This window comes from Ceratotherium simum, chromosome 32 (assembly GCF_057802395.1).
Source record: "Ceratotherium simum simum isolate JZ-2026a chromosome 32, ASM5780239v1, whole genome shotgun sequence".
Taxonomy (NCBI): Eukaryota; Metazoa; Chordata; class Mammalia; order Perissodactyla; family Rhinocerotidae; genus Ceratotherium; species Ceratotherium simum.
Window position 1 is genome coordinate 21,738,560 of NC_141931.1, and position 23,352 is coordinate 21,761,911.

At 38.5% G+C, this 23,352-nt stretch overlaps 1 protein-coding gene across 2 annotated transcripts in view; it reads right to left on the bottom strand.

The window, feature by feature from the left end:
- Positions 1-200: 200 nt before the first annotated feature.
- The window catches only part of CDC123 (cell division cycle 123), a 55,198-nt gene continuing 32,046 nt past the window's right edge, over positions 201-23,352 (bottom strand). For both annotated transcript variants that reach the window (XM_004425364.3, XM_087420826.1), the window contains exons 7-13: positions 20,453-20,501; positions 16,509-16,584; positions 14,960-15,082; positions 14,028-14,056; positions 6,788-6,916; positions 3,101-3,238; positions 201-2,484 (exon numbers count right to left, since the gene is read on the bottom strand). In XM_004425364.3, coding sequence (XP_004425421.1) covers positions 2,458-2,484; positions 3,101-3,238; positions 6,788-6,916; positions 14,028-14,056; positions 14,960-15,082; positions 16,509-16,584; positions 20,453-20,501 — 571 coding nt within the window. In that variant the 3' untranslated portion in view covers positions 201-2,457. The remainder of the gene's footprint in view (positions 2,485-3,100; positions 3,239-6,787; positions 6,917-14,027; positions 14,057-14,959; positions 15,083-16,508; positions 16,585-20,452; positions 20,502-23,352) is intronic.

Genomic DNA, 23,352 nt, shown 5'->3' on the forward strand with positions numbered 1-23,352 from the left:
TTTTTTACATGGGTTATCTTATTTGAACAGATCATGAACTTATCATTATTATTCTCCCACTCTATAAGGTAAGAAAACAAACCTGAGCCAAAAAAACCTCAGTCGCATAAGGTTTGTTTGTTTTTTCTACAGACACAATCCTCAATTACCAAAAAAAGAAATGCCTGAGTAGACGGGAAGAAATCATGAACTCAGAAAACGCAAATCAAAATGACTTTTTTAAACAGGACTTTTGGCAGAGCCCGCTGTATGGAGGCCCACGCTACATGCCACTGCCTGCAGGACAGAGTCAACGTGTTTACCCCAACCCATCAGAACCACCAGCTGTGATGCTGTCTCTTCAGAAGGCAGGATTTCAGGACTGGGCTAAGGAATCACAGGTATTCACTTTCTACATTCAAGCACAATGCCAAAGAAAGAACAGACAGTGCCAATAAAATAAAAGGATAATTCAAAACTAATCTTTAGGCGGGCATAAGTGATATCTGAACTTAGGAGACTATTTCCTGCATATTATCCTATATTTAATATTAACATCAAATCAACTAAAATTAAATATACTAAGGAAACAACATACAAAAATCACATTTTTGAAAGTAAAGCGAGAGTTGAACTCAACAATTTCCTCAGGAAAATTAATATAAAAATTTAATGTTTTACACCACTAATTGTACTATTTATGAAATACTTGCCAAGTTGTGCTCGAGTCTTTTTATTCTTTTTGCCTAAATTTTTTCAATTAGTATCAAATACATTTACTTTTTTTTCTGTGACTGGTAAAGCACCATCTTGGTGAAGCCAGCTTCCGAGCTAAGCTCATGATAATAAATCCCTCCGTCATGAGTTAACGGACGCTCGTGTGCAGTTTAAAACAACGAAAATACTTTTAAAGCAGCTGCACCTCAAACAACTGGCGTCAGGAACGGCATTTGACACACTGAGCACAAGGATCACAACTGGATCTTTGTGTTTTGTATTTAAAATACTAATATCACGTTATTGCAATGGAAAAACCACATAAAAAGAATTTGAGATAACCAAAAAAGAAATGATATTTTTCACCATTGTACAGAATCTGCCTTCACTGCACAGAAAGGGGAAACTTCGCCCCACTTCTCTCTATATCTTCTTATGGGCAGGACTCATATGTGCTCTCCTGTGACGAGAAACGTAACTCCAGCTAGTAAAATATTCTGTGAGACCACATTAGATAGAAACCCTGGGAAACTGTAATGTCTATTTCCTTCAGATTGCTCCATGATATAAAATAATACACAAAGAGCACTTGGCAGACTGTCTTGGCATACAGTCAGTGCTGAGTCAATTAGCCATCATCATCACCAATTAGGGCACTGAAGAATAATTACTAAAATGGTGGCCTAAAAAAGAGAATCTACTGCCCCAAACTTTCAGTATTTTTTTATTATTATTATTTTTTTTGTGAGGAAGATCAGCCCTGAGCTAACATCCATGGTAATCCTCCTCTTTTTGCTGAGGAAGACCAGCTCTGAGCCAACATCCATTGCCAATCCTTCTCCTTTTTTTTCCCCCCAAAGCTCCAGTAGATAGTTGTATGTCACAGTTGCACATCCTTCCAGTTGCTGTATGTGGGACGCGGCCTCAGCATGGCCGGAGAAGCAGTGCGTCAGTGTGCGCCCGGGATCCGAACCCGGGCCGCCAGTAGCGGAGAGCGCACACTTAACCGCTAAGCCACAGGGCCGGCCCTCCAGTATTTTTTTAAAAGGCCAAATTGTAATTAAATCTGTGATCATTTTACTAATGTATATTAAGGTGGTTGTAATATACTGAAATTTTCATGATTAGTTGATAGTTTGAGAAGTCTGTATTCTTTTTCTCTTTTTTTTTTTTGGTAGGAAGATTGGCCGTGAGCTAACACCTGTTGCAAATCCTCCTCTTTTCGCTTGAGGAAGACTGTCCCTGAGCTAACATCCGTGCCAATCGAGAAGTCTGTATTCTTTCAGCTATGCTAAACTGATAGGAAAATTATATGAAAATCCTCAAAGCAGGAAAAATATTTTCTATAGTAATAAAAGATTCTATTTTTTCAGAGGAAAAGTAATGATTAGGAAAGAATCCATTTCTGTATAATAAAAATAAATTTGCCCATCTACCTGACAGGTATAAAAACAGCACAAGAAACCTAGATAAATCGAGACAGACTGCGCCAAAAGAGAAAGGTATTTCATAGAAAGTATTTTATCATCAGAACAGTATGGTTTCCTATGTTTAAGATCTATTTATTACATTATTTTTACAAGTAGCAAAGTCCTTCCATTTTTTTCCAGCTTAATATACATGAATATAAAAAGCTACTGATTTCCACATAGCCCACCCCACCCCATCCGACTGGGTCAGTAGGAAGTCGTGAACCATGAGCAGCCTCCCGAAGGAGCAGTGGTTTCCTCTGTAACTCGGTCTTGAACTCTGGCACTCTGGTCATTCGTCCTCTTGCTGATTTCTTTTCTGTCAAAGGAAATCAAGACTACATTAAAACAGCACATTCCAACTGGGATATCTGTTCAGCCAAGATGACTTTTTCTGTCAGCAAGTGTAATTTCCTAGAGGCCTTGGCAAAAGATGTGGTTGAAAATTATCATGGAAAAACATGCCTTAACTAATGCGTTAAGCCACTTTATCACTTTGGCTCTGGGGCACATTCTCCTCGGGTATTTGAATATTTTCTTCTCTTTCTTCCATACGTACAAACATTCCCACCCAGCAACACACACACAAACACAAATATTCACATTCCCCCTTAAGGAGCCACGGCAGAGACTTGATCTTCAGTTAGCCCTGTAACAGTCTACACACTTTCTTCAAAACTAGAAGTATTATAAAAATTATTCAAAAAGCATGCACATTACAAAAACATTTTCTGTCATTCTAATAAATTATTAAATAAATTATTCCTTCAACTCACATTACATACTTCACTATAAAATGACCTAACACAGTAATTCTGCTCCTTTAATTCATAATCATCAAGTAAAAGTCTAGGCAGTGTAAGACTAAAATGGAATATTAAAAAGCCAATTTGAAGACAAAGCTGACGAGCACACTAAATATCCATATACTTTACCAGTTTAAGAAAATCGATGAGTTTGTGAGCATCTTCCCCAGTGGAGAGATCTACAAAGTCCTTGGGCAGTCGACAGCTCAGATAGGGACTCGGCTGAACGGTAACTTCACTGTTTGTGCAACGGAAAGCTGGAGAATCCTTTACAAAGAGAAAAAAGGAAAGTCTGTGAGAACTTTTTTTAAGTCTACTCTCCAAACTGAAACAGATCCTAGCATAACAATTTAAACTCTACGTTCTCTTCTGTACCGGGTGAGGAAGAAAATAAGATTTTGAGGTAAAGGAAGTCACCAAGATTTTAAAGTATTTCCACATATTCACTAGAAAATAAATATAAGGACCTGAAAACAGTGTCCTCATGGACAGCTAGGTCGATCCCTAAATGCTAACAGGCTATGGATCTCTTTAGTCCCTGAATGGGCCAGAGGCCGCAGGCTAGTTATTTCTGGACTTGAGCAATCTCGTACAGACCAGAATATTATAAACATTATCATTTTCTACAGGTGCGCAGTCGGGAAGCACTGCCTTCGAGAATAAAGTTAATAGTGAGGGCAAACGAATGCTCTGGATTCCTCACACTTTCGTACTTCTCCGATATCATTTAACTTGGTATTTGTGTATCTCTCATCATCTATGTAAAACTGCAAATTCAAGTGTCATATTTAATGAGTCTTCACATTCTTCAATGTACTTCTTAGAATCTTGATACAATATTTACGTGTTGCCTTGTGCCGAAAGGATTTCAGAGACAGAGGCCTTGGGTTTGCAGATCCTGGGTGGCAGATATCTAGGTGAGGGATGGATGGTGTCCAGCAGAGGGAGACAGGCCGGGAACTTGAACGGAACAGGACCATGGAGGCCTAGAAAGCAGGCCATATCTTATGACAGACAGACCAGTCATCTGAGGAGTATTCCTAAAACCCCTACTTTGTGTGGGCCTTGTTCTAGGTATGAGAGAGACCTTGGTAAACAAGACTGGCAGACAGCCAGTAAGCAAGCGAACAAATCAATTAACATCATTTCAGACAGTAAAAAGTGTTATAAAACAAGACAACAGGATGCTATAATCAGAGGAGAGCCATGTGGACTACTTTAGAGGGGGGTCAGGTAAGACCCTGCTAGGAGGGGACATATGGACTGAGAGCTGAGCAGTATGACGAAAGCAGCCTTGTGAGGGTTGAGGAGCAGGAGGCGGCTTTGAAGGCAGTGTCAAGACCCTAAGGTAGGGCTTTGGAGCTTGGAGGAGTGGAAGGCAGGCAGGAGGAGAAGCTGGGGAAAAGGCAGGCGCCAGCTGCTGTTTCCCTTTCGTCATCCCCACCACCTTCAACATAAAGTTGTTTAAATTAAGAAGAAAGAAAGAAAGAAAGGATTTGGATCATAGAGTCAATCTTGTATAAACTGTTTCTATCCAATAACTGTGTCCCTCCTATTTAAAAATAACCCTGTGCTGAATAATTTACATTCTCCTTCCTTGACACTCAGATTTAATGGCCACGACTGTAAGATGCCAGTAGGGATAAAATTCCTGCATTCGTGAACTCAACAAACAAGAGCTGCGCCTGGCACTGTGCTAAGCCCCGCAGATCCATGGAGAACAAGAGAGACACTGTCCCTGTGCTCAGAAACTTGCAGTCCAAGGCAGGGCCCAGGCATGTCAACAAGAAGTACAAGGTAGTAGGGTGAGAGCCTTGACAGGGAAAATATCGACCTAAGTCAGATCTAGAAAAACAGGGCCCAAGACAGCCCAGGACGGTGTCATGATGAAAAGAAGTATCTCACAGACGGACAGAAGAAAAGATGCTCACGTGAAAGGCAAGGCAGCAGGCAGAAAGCAGGAAGAAACCCAGGAGGGAGCATGTGTCATGGAAACCAAGGGAAGAAGTGTTATAAGAACAAGAGAGTAACACGTTCAAAGGTTGCCAAGCAGTTAAGTAAGAGACGGGCTGTGCATCGCTCACTGGAATTAGCGACACAGCAGTGGAGCCCTTGCCCAGGGCAGTGTCTGTGGAGTGGTGGGGACAGAAGCTGACTGGCAGTGGGTGAAGAGGTCACAAGGGAGAAGGGCAAGAGCTCGCAGGCAGCAAGCAGAGATGACCGTATGAAGAAGTGGCCGTGATGACATACAACCACTGAGCGGTGACAAAGAGGCAAGTGACACGGGTGCATGAGTGAAACTAGCATGATCCCACATATGTAAAAATGTGTGTACACACACAAAACAATGCCCAGAAAAATATTAACTCAAGTGGTAAGGGTGGCTATTTCTAGGTGTAATTCTCTCTGTTTTTTAAAATGACCATGTACAAATAAAACTATTTTTTGAAAGACATAAAACACTCATAAGATAATAATAAATGAAAAACTTGGGATACATAGTTGCATATGTAGTATAATCTCATTTATTTAAAAAGGTTTATGTGTATGAATATAGGCATGTTCTATACCAAAATATAAGCAGTGGTTCTCAAGGTGGTAGGATTACGGGTGATTTTAGATTTTCCTTTAAAATGAGCATGTATTACTTTTATAGGCAGAAAAAAGCAATACAAAGTGGTTGTTTAGAGAAAGTCTGCTGTGAAGACAAGGAGGAAGGAGAGAACAGCTGGGTGAAGACATGGGGTTGAAGAAGGTTTTTCTTTTTTGGCAGGGAAGGATTCACCCTGAGCTACATGGCAACATCTGTTGCGAATCTTCCCCTCTTTTTTTCCCTTCTCCCCAAAGCTCCTCAATACATGGTTGTATATCCTAGTTGTAAGTCCTTCCAGTTCTTCTATGTGAGCCGCTGCTACAGAATGGAAACTGACAGATGGGTGGTGTGGTTCTGCGACCAGGAAACAAACCTGGGCCACCAAAGCGGTGAGAGTGGCAAACTTTAACCACTAGGCCATCAGGGCTGACTTGGTTTTATTTTTTTTGGATGGGAGATATCTGAAAATGGTTAAATACTGATAGATAGGAGTTGGTAGAAAGGAAGAGACTGGAAAAATAGGAAGAAGAGAAATGACAGTATAAGGTATGGAGAGAGAGGAGGGATGGGCATGCTAGGCAGGCGGAGACGAGGCTCAGGAGGAGGGCTTCAGATAAGCTTGTAGGTTTGATGACAAACGGAGTGAATTCTCACCAATAGATTCTCTTTTCCTGTGAGAAGGAAGTGAAATTATGTGCTGGGAGGAAGGAGGAGTGATGGGATGGAAGGTGTGAGGAGCGTGAGGGTGTGCAATAGCCACCGTGGATAGGGAAGAGAAAGCTGATGAGGGAAACAAAACCCCGCAGGAACGGCCCACTTGAAATCTGGGGTCATGATTGCGAAGAGACCCCAGTCTGTGCACCTGGGCATATTCCTCTATCAGCATCAGCAGCCTGGAGCCAGGATCAGAATAAACAGACTGATGAACTGACCTGGGGTCAAGGTGGGCAGGACAGAAGGAGCCAATAAAAAGAAAAATAACTAGGAAAAATATATATCAGATGGTCATTATTTCCTTATATAAAGGGAAATGAATGAATCAGCAGGCACAACCTTTTTTGATCACCTTCCCGGGCAAGGAGCTATGAGTAAACCTGTATCGTAATCTGTACTTCCCAAGGTCACAGGTCATTGCCTATCCAAGGGCCTAAAGAACAAGCAACAGTTATTTAAAAATTAAAAGGATTAAAAGGTTGCCTTCATGTCTTTGTATAACATCTTACCTGCTCCAGAGCATCTCCTTCGCGAAAATCACCTTTTAGGTTTCTTTCAGAAATCAGTTCTTCCCAAGTAAACAATAGTGAGTCTGTTACTTCACCAAAGGGATTAAAATCAATTAGCCACACCTTCCCCTGTGGTACAGAGAAAACAATTAATAAGTATAGAATAAAAACAAACACTTCATGTCTGTAATCTGTCTTTTCAGAAAGACCTTCTTCATATTATTTAACCTAAAAGATCATCTTAAAAACCTTATAACTGGGGCCAGCCCAGTGGTGCAGTGGTTAAGTTCGTGTGCTCCGCTTCGGCGGCCTGGGGTTTGCAGGTTTGGATCCTGGGCGTGGACCGACGCACCACATGTTAAGCCATGCTGTGGGGGTGTCCCATATAAAGTAGAGGAGGATGGGCATGGATGCTAGCCCAGGGCCAATCTTCCTCAGCAAAAAGAGGAGGACTGGCAACGGATGTTAGCTCAGGGCTAATCTTCCCCCAACCCCCACAAACAAAAAAAACCTTATAACTTATTTCAAAAGCTAGTTCCTCCAGGTCCCATCTGAGGAAGGGCCGCCTGTCTAACTCAAGCAGCCACAGGTCCAAAGGTAAGGTGGCCAGTGAATGCAGAGAAGGGACCTTGGGAAGAAAAGCCTGATGAAGACATATATTCCAACTCCTGCCTCAAATCACACGAGAAGCTTAAGTCAAACATCCAAGCAGGTGGCCAGCCCCATGGCCTAGCGGTTAAGTTTGGCAGGCTCCACTTTGGTGGCCCCGGTTCGGTTCCCGGGTGCAGACCTACACCACTTGTCATCAGCCGTGCTGTGACAGCGACCCACATACAAAATAGAGGAAGACTGGCAGCAGATGTTAGGTCAGGGTCAATCTTCCCCAGCAAAAAAAAGTAAGTTAAAAAAAAAAAAATCCAAGCAAGAAAAAAGGAAAATCTCACAAAAAGGTTCCCCCTAGGTATCATATCGGAATGCTTTTGAGGGTGTCTTCAATTGTCTTTCACAAGCAAGCTGGGCAGAGGCAGGGAAGAGCCAGCAGTTCTCAGCACCATTCCTAAACTCTGAGGGGCGGTTGCTGAAAAGGGTGGATTTTTTTTTTTTTTAAATTACGAAAACACGTATGGAAATGCTGAGTTTTCTTTAATTTTAATGTAATATTTGTTTTGTCTATATGTTAGAGTTTAATAGCACATGAAGGGGAGATTGACAAAAAAATATTAACCTTTACAAGAGATTTCTATCTCCTCCTATTCTTAGAGGTGTGATAGGTTCCAGCCTGGGAAAGAATACTTCTGACCTGGTCAGACTGAGTTTAGTCAGTCAGGTGCATCTTCATATAAAGCGGCAGAGCATACTACAGGGCTGGGGAGTCTGTGAAATCCCGCAAGAAATTAAAGCCAACACGTTGATCACAGAGACACACGAGACACTTAGTAGATATGTGTCTCCTTGAAATTTTACCTTTGCTCCTCTTGATTTTTCTCATGGAAACATTCATATAATTGTACCATTTTGTTGTTGATAGTTTTTTCTATAAATGCACGGTAATCATGTTTTGATCAGATGTGCGTGTGTAAAATTACACATGCCTAAGGAACTAGATTGCTGAGCCAGAATTACTAATATCTAGCACTGTTTCTCATCTGGGTTAAAGGAACATTTTAAGAAAGATAAGATGTCTTATCAGGACTTGCTTCAAACATCGGAAAGCTCTAGTAGGTGACTCAGAACCATTACAGGAAGTTTGCACCACACACCATTCGGGTAAGTTTCTTATTTTATACAGTCCCCAGGAGAAATCCTGCAAATCCTCTGTGCCACTTGAGCTGTTTCCTCACGTCAAGTTGGCACCCACTCGTACATTCTTTGACTATGTGAAATAATGTCAGCCACTAATCCACCTCTTGGTATGATGTCAGCTTTGCTTTTGGGGTGATTACTAAGACGTCTTTGACATACTGTATGTTATTTTAATAAAATGGGTATTCTCTAACCTCCAAACCCTTTCTATTTAAGTTTTTATAATCAGTAAACCATCTCATTATTAAAAAAAAAAACAAAACTACGGCACCTGTCAGTATAGGAATATTAAACTATACACTCTAAAACTATACCATACTGTAAAAAACAAACAAAACAAACCAAAAAACAAAAATAGATCACCACTGTGGCAGTTTGTTCTGCAGTTCAGAAGCCATCCTCTAGTTTAAAGAAAAATAAAGCCAGCTGTGATCAGGCATAAAACTATCAAGATGGGGATTTTATAGCTGTAACATGTTTTTCACGTGACATCTCAGGCACAGACGTCCTGAGAAACTCTGTTTTTAGGCAATCCGTCAGATAAGAGCAGTCACACTGACCTTCCTGATATATCTACCAACTGACCACCCCCGAGCCCCACTCGCACCAACAAACCTCTACGCACCAAACACTGTGCCGGACGTTGGGGCATAAAGATCACTAACACAGAATCCACTCCCTCAAAGAGCTCAGTCCAGACCAGGACACAAACACACACACACACACAACACACACACCGTGCATACAGGATTGTTCACCACAGCACAGTCTACAAAAGACTGAGAAACAAGCTGTGTGTTCATCGATAGGGAAATGGCTAAACTACACAGTACATCCACAAAATGAAATACAATACTCTCCTAAGAAACTGGAACCGCTCCCCAAGACACGTTGTTTTTTAAAAAATGCGTAAAAAGCAAGGTGCAGAGTATATATCATATGCTGACTCTTATGTAAGAAAGATGGGAAAAAATAAGTATATTGCTTGTTCCTCCATCAAGAAATACTGGAAGATATAGAAGAAACTACTAAAAGTGTGCCTGTAGGAGTGCAGAGGAACGTGGGTGAGAGCAAGAATTTCCACATATATTTACTGCCTGAACAATGTGAAGGTATTATCAATTAAAAATTGTAAACTCAGTAGGTTTTACAGAGCAGTGTTTGCCGGGGGTCAGGATGCAGGGCGGGTCACGAGGAAATCTGGGGGAGTGACGGAGCAGCTCTACGTCTTCCCTGTGCTGGTGGTCACACACCCTGATGTGTGTGTCAAAAAACAGAACCACACACTAAAAAGGAGGAATTTTACTCTACGTAAATTGTATGTTAAAAAATCTGACCAAAAAAATTCCGTAGCTTTAAATGATTGAAAATATAAAAGGAAGATACCATGAAAAAGAGAATAGGCCAAATTAAGTAACCAAATGGAACCTAAAAAAATGAAAAAACATAGCTGATGCAATTTAAAACTTAGTGAATAGGTTAAGTGTATCATATTAGACATAACTGAAAGAGACCTAGTAAAGTGGAAGACATATCTGAGAAAATTACACAACACAGCAGAGAGAGAGAAAGAGGTGGAAAATGAGACGTCAAGAGACGTGAGGATAAGCTGGGAAGCTCTAACATACCTCTACATAGAGTTCCAAAGGACAGAAGACAGAAACGGAAGAGGTAACATTTGAAAAGACAGCTGAGGCTTCCCCACAATTGACAAAGGAAATGAATTCGTAGATGTAGAAAGCATGACAAAAAGACAAAAGAAAAGAAGCCAAACAACAATGGAACAGTGTCGTCAAAGTGCTGAGGCAACAGAACCGGTCAAGTGAAAATTCTATACCCAGCTGAGCCCATCATCATGCACGAAGGCTAAAAAGAAACTCTTCCAGCCACCGGCTGAGGGGATTTACTCCTAAAGGATATGCTACTAGAGAGAAACCAGATTCAAAAAGCAGTGACAGGTAAGAAGCAATGGTGATCCAAGAAACTGAACAGCAACAATAACAACTAATTTGGGTATAAATACAAAGTGGAAGTCAAAATCAGAAATCACCTGTAAGACAAAAGTGGGTGCTGGGAATTAGTGTCCTTGCTTCATGAGGGTGACAGGAAGTGAAATTAACTTTAGAGCTTATTAAATATCCATATGAAGATTTATGTAACTACCAAAATAACAGAAATAAACAACAAAACTTCAAAATCATTTGCAGGGGGGTAGAAAGAATCAAGAAAAACCAGTAAAAGGAGAAAAAAAGCACAGAAAAGCAAAGCAAATCGAAAACTCAAGATGGTAGAAAACAGTCAAATAGCAAATATAATAAATGCAAACTACACTCACCAGTTAAAACCAGAAATTGTCAGTGATTAAAAAAGCAAAAGGCAGCAATATGCTATTCACAAGATATATGCATACACCTAAAACATAACAGCAAAAAATAAAAGGATTGAAAAGATAAAACTAACACCAAAAGAAAACTATAATAATATTATTAATATCAGACAAAATATACTTTAATGCAAAAAGCACAAGAGCATTATTAGGGATAAAGGGTCACTGCCTAATGATGAGCATTCACTGGGAAAATAAACCCATTATGAACTAGCATTTGTCTAAGAACATAATCTCAAAGTCCGTAACACAACAACTGACAGAATTAGAAAGCAGGAGATTTTAATATACCCTGTTCAGTAACTGACAGATCAAGTAGGCAAAAGTTTAGGAAACATATGGATTTTTTCATGGTTTTTAAAGTTTTTTTAAAAATGTTTATATGGAAAAGTTTAAACATATACAAAAGTAGACAAAATAGCATAAAGAATCCCACGTACCTACCACTTGGTTTCAACAGTTACCTTGTTGATCCCCATGGCCAATCTTGTTTCATCTATATCCCATCCACTCCCCCCAAATCTGTATTATTTTGAAGTAATCCTCAGATATCATTTCATTCAGAAGATGCAGATGATTTTAAGAACATTATTAACAAGCTGAATCTAACAAACATCTACATACTACTTCACACATTAGAAACTGTACTCTTTTTCAATCACATATAACACACAGTTATAAAAAAGTGACCAAGTTGTAAAACCAATCTCAACAATAGCAAAGACTCAAGATCAGACACAGTCCATAAAGCAGTGAAATTTATAACAAAACAATAACCATAACCAAAAGTATACATAAGGGGACCGGAATAATTTTTCAAATATTTAAGGTAGCTATTCTAAATTCTTGTTGTGCACTATCAAAACTTAAGGAGCTTCTTAAAATACATATCCCAAGTTCTCGTCCCAGACCTACTGAATGGGTGGGCCATCGCTCTGACATATGACTGTTAGAATCTACTGACACTGAGTCAACTTGCCCAGCGCAGTAAGAAAACAGACACATCAAAGTGTTGCCAAGCTCTAGCACCCTTCAGTTGTATTTCATATAAGAGACCACAATGAAAGAAGAGTCAGTTTCTACAAGAGTAGTCACAAAATCATATATTCAAGAAAGTGCCTAAAAACGGTGATACAAGTGCCACTGAATAAACGCAAATGAGTTTTACATCGTGGTTTAAATCTCTTCTCAGAAACTGTCAGGACGTTTATACTAGCATGTTTCTCACTTTAGAAGCATGCAACTTCAGTTCTGTACAGTCACAGCAGTTATTCCTTAGGGACATGTCCAACTTTACTTAAGACATTTATGTAACTCTTTCATCGAGTTACACATTTACAGCGACCTGCCAGCCCTACTGAATCATAGCAGACCTGGGTATTTGCCAGGGAAATATTGAGAGACCTAGGCAAATTTCAAATTTTCAAATGCCATGAAATATAATTGCATTAAAGTGTAACTGCTTCAGTTTTAATATCTGTAAAATAGGAACAATAATACATACCTCACAGGGTTATATGGATTAAGAGAGATACTGAATTAAATGAGAATAAAGCTCCTCTGAGCTGCACATTCAGGGCAATGGGCTAGGTTTACTCACTCACTAATTGATTTGATCCTGCTTGCTACCAGGCCAATTCCCTGAAATGTTTAAGTCTCGAAGATAAGCTCCTCGAAGGTAAGGGGATCATCTTGTTGGAAGCTTCTTGTTAGAAGCACGGCCTCTAACACATTACAGGCTCTCGATAAATGCTGGCTGTGTGAATGACTGGACGTTAGAAGCAGAGCCGGGACTAGGGCCCTGGGCTCCTGTCCATTAGCTCGAGTTTCTATCCATTCCATTACACTGGCTTCCCGTCCTTTTTCTAAGGTCTGTTTCCGCTAAGTTGAAACTTTACCAAGTAACATCCCTCTTCTTTACCAAATCTCAATTTATAACTCTAATTCTCAATAGATACCATCACTCTTGCAGACAGAGATGTGAAAATAGAGTAAGTGATGTCTTTTGGCGTAAGAGAGTTAAGTAAACAGTTAACAGTTATTTTGGGACATGACCATAGGGGGCCATATCCTTTTATCCAAAAAATGATCCAAAGGTATCACAAGCACCACTGTGAGGCTGATACGAGCATAAAGAAGGAATGAGAAATATGTGGGTGACATTTGGGAAACATATGGGTCACATTTTTGGAAAACACACCTGCTGTCTTAACAGTTAAGTCAATGACATTTAGTGACCCAAATTTCTTTGGAAAGACAGCATGTCTTGATAGTGAAATCTGCTTTAGGATTTATTAAGTCAGGTTTTTGTTTTCTTTTTCATTACAGAAGTTTTCATCACTTGTAAGATCTGAAGAATAAATGCAAACTATAGTAATCCTCATCTTCAGTCTAAAGATAAAAAATAATTATTTAAATAACAAATGACAAATTCCAGGCCACATTTAAGCGTGCAAATCAGGGGGCTGGCCTGCTGGCGCAAGCGGTTAAGTGCGCGCACTCTGCTGCAGCGGCCCGGGGTTCGCCGGTTTGGATCCCGGGCGCACACCAACACACTGCTTGTCAAGCCATGCTGTGGTGGCGTCCCATATAAAGTAGAGGAAGACGGGCATGGATGTTGGCCCAGGGTCAATCTTCCTCAGCAAAAAGAGGAGGATTGGAGATGTTAGCTCAGGGCCGATCTTCCTCACAAAAAATAAAAAATAAAAAAATAAGTGTGCAAATGAAACTATGTTAAGCAGGCCCAGCACCCTGACAAAAGTGGAAAATAAGACTTAAGGTGGCCATTTAGCCATCTGTTAAATTAATAAGCCCTAAACTTGTGACACATAATTACTGAAGATATCATGTCTTCTCTTGATAAGTATATTTTAAGGGGAAGTTCTTGATCACGTGAATTTCAAACAGCTTAGATGGTTTTAGAAAATATTTTTTAAGTAGTGGGCCCTTTACACACATAATTCATGAATGAAGGAATTTTATCCCTACTGGCATCTTGTTTATAAGACCAGCTCTGATTTTTAAAGCATATCAAATATAGTTTTGACTTACCCTACTGTCTCTGTATATATCGAACACAACTGTAAAGGAGAAAAAACTCAAAGTTAATAATGAATTACCATTTTCATAATCTAAGCCCCCTTTTGAAAATTAAAATGCATTTTATTATTAGGTACTCAGACAACAGAATATAATTGACCTTGAGGATTTCATGCTTCTAAATCTCAAAACTTCAAACATAAAAAGTCATCCTGCAATGTTTTATTTAGATAATTTTGCTTACTTGTTCTCTACCCTCAACCATAATCCCTTATATTTAAAAATTCAAACCAAACGCCACAATCATCTCAACCAGTTCCCCATTATAAATAGGTTATACAGACTAGTGACACAAGCAGCAATCACTCACTTATTTGATGGGGATGAAATGAGTAAAACTTGTAGTAGGAAAGCATAAAATCTAGCTATGCTTATGTCATGATTAATCTTTTTTTTAAATCAAATCTGCCATAGAACCCAGGCTTGGCGAGTAGAGAAAATGTAAATCATAGCAGCTATAATTTTAAGATGCATGAAAACTCTCTCTCCTACATAATATTACTTTCAGTTCTTAAAAACAACTCACAAATGTTTACTTTGTAATGGTGCTATCTGATCATTCAAATAAAACATCTAGAAAGGCAGATCAGTTAGCTAGCTAATTTAGACCTAATAACAGAAGCCCTGTGTTCTCTGTAGACAGACTCTTTGAAATATATATCTAAAATGACAGGAGAGAGAACTGTCTCAGTATTGAAAAGGGACTCTGATTAAATAAGGTAAAATTAACATGCAAACCATCAGCGATATCAAATTGTTAATATACAGAAATGCTTAAAATACATTGTTTTGAATCCAGTTTTAAAATAGGCACCATGGTGAAATAAGGTTCAGTAACATTACGTATTTCATTTCATTTCACTGGGTCAATAAAAAATACTCACAGTCTTCATCTAAGAATTTATACTGTATGTGTTTCCTGAAAAAGTCTTGTATGCATCTGCAAATTTCTTCCTTTTGTTTAGAAATATGATCATAGTACTGCGTGTAGTCCCTTTGAGAAATACCTGACAAGAAAATATTTTATACTCCGTTATCACACGATATTCTTTTCAAACACAGCAAAATGTGATTTAAACCTCTTTTTGAGATAACCATTAAAGTAGATCAGAAGCCCAATCAGATGAATACTGCATTATACATCATTCAGCATTTTATATAGATAAAAAACATAACAGTTATAAAGGTTCATGTGGATAGGTGAGTCCTAAAGTTCCATATTGCCATGTGTTCTTACTTTGGAAATAGTAGCTATTTTTATTTAGTACAATGAAAAGAATTCAAAGTTGTAAAAATGCTTATTAGGTAAAAAATGAAAGCAGCAATTGTAAACCTGCAACATAGGTCAATTGCTTCTTCTTTGATTTTTTCCAATGAATTCTCTACAAGCTGGTATTCTTTTCCACTTTCTTTGGGAAAATTTTAAATATTCCTTACCATATGTCCTCCACATTGATATTATATTTCATAGAAGCAGTCTACTTTTCTTGTTCATACATGCTACCCTGCCTTCACAAGCCTGATGTTTCAAGCCATGGAAAAGTAAACATTCCTTTCTTCAGAGTGCCTTGCTGATATTATTCCAAATACATTAAAAAGACTATTGTAAGAACTCCCTCAATTTGCTCTAGTCCTAGGAAAAAGGCCTCTGCTCTGAAAGAAGGGCTTCCATCCAAATCCTTAATCACACTTCAATATGGCTCCCTTCTTTAGCTGCACTTTTACTCCAGTTTTTTTCAGGAATATCTAATAACATGATAAATTCAAACACTTCAAGTTTCTTTTAGGTGAGTTAATAAATGTCAACATCACATTCAATAAATAAAGAACATTGATTTAATTCTGTTCAAATCACACTTTTCTTGGTTGAAGATAAATTTTACTTCATGGAAAACATGGATAGAAAAAGAACAAATTATCTTCAATATTTGACTTGAAAAATTCACAGCAAACAAAATAATAACCCGAGTAGAAAGAAAATGGGTGGCTTTTAAAGTAATACACTTATTTGTTCACATCTTTTCTCTTGCTAGAATAATAAACAGTGCTCTAATAATAGAAATAAAGGTTCAAAAACTTGTGTTTTTATACCACTTGAAATAAGGAAAGTATTGCTGGTAATACTTAGGAAAGTCCCAAAGAGAAAGCAGGTAGTATTATATATATCCTAAATTGGGAATGGTAAAGACCATCCTTTCATCTCTGGAATCCAAACAGACATGATTAATTGACAAGACGATTTTCTGTGGAGACTGACTATGGCCTCAGGAGCCTTGTCAATACTATAGCATTCCAGAGAGTCAGTATCAACTGGTTAGAGGTAGCATCTGAGACAAAAACTGATTGTTACCCCTGTCCTAATTACTAGAAATTTACTTCCCTCAAAAGATTGTCTTCTTTTTATGATTACTTTCAAGGGTAAAAAAAACTCACCAATAAGCTTGTTTTCCTTGACAAAACATCGGAACTCAGCCCCAGGAATTAATTCACACCATTTTCGAAGAACAAGCTGTAGACAAAGGAAAAAATATAATACAACTACATAACACGGAACGCTTACTGGTCTAATAGACAATTTTATGCCAAGACTATGTCTTAACAACTGCCATTATCAAATGGTTAAAAAAAAAAGAGGCATCATAAAACACAATTCACATGAGATGTAGGGATTAGAGTTGCAATCTATTAGTCTAATAAGCAGGGGAAATTGTGTTAAAACTCTTTATGATGAAATACATCTTTGTCATTATATATATATATCGTTTTGAGAGTTATGACATAAAACAGAACCCCAAGGATGATGAAGTCAAATCTTATCACTGTTGTGCCATAAGTTGCCCTGTAATTCATACGTTCTTCTCTCCTTTAAGAATATCAAACAATAAAATAATTTTAAATTATCTACCTTAAGCACCATTCTGTAATACTTCTGTTGTTAGTGCCGTCAAGTCGATTCCGACTCCTAGCGGAAATGTGCACAGCAGAGCGGAACCGTGCCTGGACTTTTTGCACCATCCTCTTACCTTCTGGTGCCACATCAGACAATGCTCCACTGCTATTATAGGGTTTTCACGGCCAACTCTTTCACAAGTGGGTGGCCAGGTCCTTCTTCCTAGTTTGTCTTAGTCTGGAAGCTCCACTGAAACCTGTCCACCATGGGTGACCCTGCTGGTATTTGAAATACTGGTGGCAGAGCCTTCAGCATCACAGCAACATGCAGCTGCCACAGTATGACAACTGACAGATGGGTGGGGTGGTTCCCTGACTAGGAAATGAACCCCGGCTGTGGCAGTGAAGAGCACCGAATCTTAACCACTAGACCACCTCTGTAACACTTACTCTGATAAAATTATTGTTATGGTTTACCACCAAGAATCACTATAACGCTTCCATGCCTTTCCCGTTATTTTAAAGTAAACCAATTCTATCAGAGGCTCAAGTCATAAATGGGTCTTTTTACTGTAATTAGTTAGTATACTATGCATATACTATTGAATTGCTGCGATTTTATAAATAGTACAGTTGAAATGTATGGTTCTGAGTCAGTTTTTAAACTGTTCTTTGGAGAAAACTAGTCCTGTTCTTTCGAAGTATTCATTGTAATAAAGACTAGTGCCTCCCGCCTCCCTTATCCCAGCATATAGCTCTTTCCCTTCGAGACCCATTCCCAGAATCCCCCAGTGGGCTCAGCATCCTCCCTTCCCATATGCAGTGCTGCCCACAGTTTCTTGTGTATAACATTTGCGAGTAAGCACATACATCCCATGTTGTACTACAATAATTTGGTATAAGTCTCTTCCCTACTAAACAGCAACTTCCCTAAAGGTGAGGACCTGGGTCTTATTCATCTTTGTGTCTCCAGCACAAGTATGTAATACCTAGCAGGTGCTTAAGAAATGTTTGTCAAGTGAAACAGCAAATATATAAGACAAGCAGCCACTAAAAATCATGATATAAAAAATATTTAATGAACTGAAGAAATGCTCACACTATGCTGGAAGTGAAAAAGAATTGTATACAAAGTATTTTATGAAGAGTGTGTATATACACATGCACACACACAGATACACACATATCTCAAGAAAGGGGAAGCAGGGGCAGGCCCAGTGGCGCAAGCGGCTAGGTGCATGCGCTTTGCTGTGGCGGCCTGGGGTTCGCCAGTTCAGATCCTGGGCACGCACCGACATGCCGCTTGTCGAGCCATGCTGTGGCGGCATCTCATGTAGAGTGGAGGAGGATGGGCACGGATGTTGGCCCAGGGCCAGTCTTCCTCAGCAAAAAAAGAGGAGGATTGGCGGATGTTAGCTCAGGGCTGATCTTCCACACACACAAAAAAAGGGGAAGTAAAGGCCAAAATGTGAATACTGAGGCTGTATCTGGGTGGTAGCTTCCTTATAGTTTCTTGTATTTTTAAATTTTTGATAGGAAGTTGCTTTTCTTTAAAAAAAAAAAAAACTGTACTGTTAAAATATACCTCAGAAATTTAAAATGCACTGATTTCAATTTTCATTATTGTGAGCTCTTCGGTAAGCTTTGGTATGTGTCACAGTTTTAAAAAGAACCTAATTATTAAATGAAGAACCCCAAACTAAAAATTACACTGTTCTTATCCATTAAAAGCCTGTACTGGCAAATATATTTTTTTTATGGCTACAGCGGTTTTTATTTAAGCAACAAAGAAATAAGCAATTGTTCCATACTAACATTAATTTTTTGGAAAATTTGCACAATCTGTGTTGAAATAACGTTTTGGACAATACATACACACATTGTGGTTGATTTAAAAAATACAAAAGGGTAAAAGGTGAATCTCCTCCCATCCAGCCCCTCTGTCCTCCTACTCAGAGGCAACCTATGCTGTCAATTTCTTGTATAGCTTTCCGGAAGTATTCTATGAATATATGAGCATATGGTGCATGTATATATCTTTTTGAATACACTGCCTGCAACTTTTTTCAGTTTAATCACTCAAAAGAATATCACTTTCCTGGGCTCTTAAAATTGGGTTTTAAACCCCATGCACTAACATGATGATGCATATTCCCCAAAAAGCAGTAAAAGAGCAAACTGATGGCAAAATAAATCTTAGGGATCGATGATGATATCTCAACAAAGATTATGCTTCAGTGCAAAGCTAGAGAAAAAATATTTTTCATTTTTGTGTTTCCAGCACAAAGTAACAAGATACAAAAGATGTTTAAGAGACATCTGTTCAGTGAAACAAGAGATGTGATTATATTGTATACATACAAATAATGTTATAAAAGATGTTTAATGATCTGGGAAAATGCTGATAATATGCTATTAAGTAAAAAAAACCCTCACAAATGGCAGGTAAAAACCTCAATTACAAGCACTAAAAGACCTAGTAATTGTTTGGTGGCCTGGTGAACAGCAAATTAACTGCCCCAGACACATGGCATGATCACAGAAGATATGCCAATACACACAGGCAACACACTAAAAACTACCTGATACAGTGAGTCAGTGGCCATACTTTGAAAGCATGTGTATATACAAAGGTGACTGGAAGCAAACAGACAATGAAGAAATTTTAAAAAACCATTCGACTACTTCTAATTGGTATTATAAATCTAAGAATGCAAATGTTTTGCAATTATGGAGCAACGATGGCCATCCTCTCCTCAACAAATTATGAGCTGTCGAAGTTTTCAAAAGCACTACTTTTTGACAATGCAAGCGCAAGAAAAACCCAGAGTAATGATATGCAAGAACCTATCAGGGAGGTAGTTGAAACTGGAATCAGCTTTTAAAAGAAAAGTATGTTCCAGAATCATTCATAACAGCTGATGGACAGTTAGTTATATCCAAGAACACTGCCCATCTCAGGGGTAGGTGTGTGCATGTGGTATGTGAATACCTTCAAACTAGGAAAATACGGAATAAAAATGTGGGTTTGCTATGTTTAAATTCTTATTACTATTTCTAACAAAGTTTTTCACTTCCCTTTTATTCTTACTTCTGTATTTAACTTGTAAAATGAGTGACCAATATAAAAAAATAAAAAGGTCCACTAGGCCTAAATTGTAAAATGGTGATGACTATTTTCCTTGTATACTAAGTTAAAAAGGCTATTCAGGTTACGCTGGATAGTGAGTATAAAAGTGTTTGTTTTATTATAAAATATTTATACTCCGTAGTGTGTATATACTGTGTGTGTATATATATGCACATATAGAATATATATTTTTATATGACTGATATATTTCATAAATCTAAAAATTTAATGGCTCTAGGTTCCTAGAGAAATTAATCCAAAAATTTTCATTCATTTTACTTAAGAATAAAGAGCAATTCTCAATACATCTTAACTAGGATTATCAACTTCATCAAGATTAAAAAAAAAAGTTTCTTACCTCATATTCCATACAAGGATCTGGGGAATCATCAGTACAATGAATAAATCTTTGAAGGAAAAAAAGCAATTGGTTTTTATACAGTGTCAATTTATGCACACACATTGCTTATACTTAACGTGAGGGTAAGGTTTTGCTAAAAGTACCCAGAAAGATGAGCCTAATAAAAATTCAATGAACATTTATTAAGCACTATTCAATGTCAGACATTAGCCTAGGCACCCTGAAATGTTATTTCTTTAGCCCTCAAAATAACCATATGAGCTACTATAATCTCCATTTTTCTGTCAAAAAACAAAGAAACTGAGACCCAGAGAAGACCAAATCTAGTGACCAAGCCGAGACTGTAACGCAAACTGACTCCAGACTCCAACTGAAGGCAGGACGGCACTGCTGTTTCACAATTCTCCGTGTGCTCTTCATTATGCTGAACCAGAAGTCTGCTTCTCTGCTGACTGAACTCTGCCATCTACAGCCACACAAAGTCAATCTAACCCTTCTGCCACATGCCATTTAAAAAAATATGATAGAATTATGCATTCCTCCATTAAGTATATTGCTTCCCCCTCTAAAAATCCTCAGGTTCATGGACAATTTTTTCATGTCCTTTACTAAAAGCTTCCCTATGCCAAGGACCGGCTATGCCCATGGATGCTAAAATCACTCGAGTCCCTTGGCCTTGATGGGGTGGGGCTGGTGGGGAAAGCCTAACAAGCAGACGAAGAATTTCAAAACACTGAAAACAAACATAAAAATATTCTGCTAGTACAAAGGAAGAACTGGTAGCTCTCTGTTGTGTGGGAGGGGAGAAAGGTGGTCCAGAAGGCTTCACTCAACAGGAAGAGGAGGGTCCGCATTAAGGCAAAGGGAAGAGCGTGCCAAGGCAGGGAGGGAAGTGAGAACTGTCAGGCCGTGTGCACAGAACTGCCGGAGAGCAGAATGCCAGGGCAGAACTGCCAGCAGATGAGGTCACAGAGAAATTCTGGACAAGGAAGAGTATCCACATCATGAGGGGTCTCGTTTGCCTACCTAGGGAGGTTGTACTTTATTATCTAGATAACGAGGAGCTAACAAAATTTCTAAGCATGAGAGGGAGACCATCACATTTAGGCTTTAGGAATACCACTATGGCAATGGGACTGCACAGCCTGGGGGAATGGGAGGCAAGTTGGGAGGCAGAGAGACCAGTACGAAGGCTTGTTGCAATAGTCCTGAGGAGGGATGTGGGTCTAACTAATGCAGTGGGAGTGGAGAAGGAGAGGAGAAGCACTACATAAAGATATTCAGGAGGCAAAGTCAGTATTACTTGGTGACACTGAAAGTGAGGGGTGCAAGAGAAAGAGGCCAGGCATCCGGCTTTGATGACTAGCTGGATGGAGACAGGAACGCAATTCACTAAGACAGAAGGAAAAGCTGATGATGTGGGGTGAGGAAAAGATGGGAGATACTGTGTTTGCGTGTGTAGAGTTGGAGACATCCTGGGAGAACCACATGTGGATGTCTAGTAAGCAACTAGAATCAGTGAAACTCAAAAGAGAGGGATGAGCTGAAGATAATTATCTGGAAGTAATCGCCACGTGGGTATAAGAGCTGAAGTCAAGGGAGTAAACAGAAGTGATCACCTCAGGCAGATGACAGAATCCTGGGGAATACCAATACTTAAAGCCTGAACGAAACTTGTAGCCGAGAGACATTTTTATTAAAAAACGCACAAACCAAACAAAATATACTTTTAAAGATGTCTTAAGCAATTTACAAGTAAAACTGAGTTTGAAAAGCTTTTAAATTTCCCTGAATATTTGATTAGGTTGGAATTCTCTGCAATCATTTATGATTTATACTACAAACAATAATAATTCTCATTTATTTGGTTGGCTGAAATCCTCAGAAAATAAGAACTTCTATTCCCACTAACCACTGGGTACTGATATAATCTGAATTGTGAAGAAAGGCACACACAGGGTGCTTTGTTAAAGAGCAGCGGGTTTTCTCTGTACTAGGGGACAGGCACCATATGAAGCATTTTACATTCGCTATCTCATTTAATCCATGCAATAATCCTATGAGAAAGTGCTATCTATGATTAACATCCACATTTATCACGGGAGGATACCAAGGCATTGAAAGGGCAGAAGTCAAGCAGGTGGTGGGGAGGGCGCTACACCACTTCCCTCAAGGATGGAGGTTCTAGAGCTGTTGTTAAAGCTCAGATTTCACTCAAAACAAAAAAGAAAAACCCACAAATCCCGGATGGATCTGAAGAAATATGTATGTCCTTGATCATTTCTTTTAATAGTTCTACATAATAAATTTTTCTTCATTTCAAAAGATCCCCTTGCCTTTTTTCCTAGTTTAACAGACTAAACATTTTGATTAGTAAAAAGTGCTAATTATTTTATGAATTCTATTATAAAAATTCATTTTATCCTTAGAACATTTGTCCTCAACTCCTTTTTAAATTCTAAATGAAAAGATGAAAAATGTGTTAAAAATCCATCCAGTATTATGATGGATAAAAAATTGTGTGGTAAAAGAATTTTTCACAAGAGAAAAATGTTAATACAGTATACTTTTAAATAATAAAAAAGGTCACAACACTATACAGTACAATCTCATTTTTTAAAACATGCACAGGAAAATGTAACACAATAGTAAGTATCAAAATGTTAACAGTGGTTCTTTTCCAGCAGTGACTGTTAATTTCTTCTGCTGCTTATCTGTAGTATTTCTAACATTGCATTTATTATATCAAATACACATTACTTTTGACTTTTAATTTTGAAGCAATACATGTATTGCTTTCATAATAAGAAGCCAATTCAAGATTACTTTAAAAGTTAATATTTTACATTTTGGAATATAAACAAATATCAAATCACTATGTTGTACACCTGAAACTA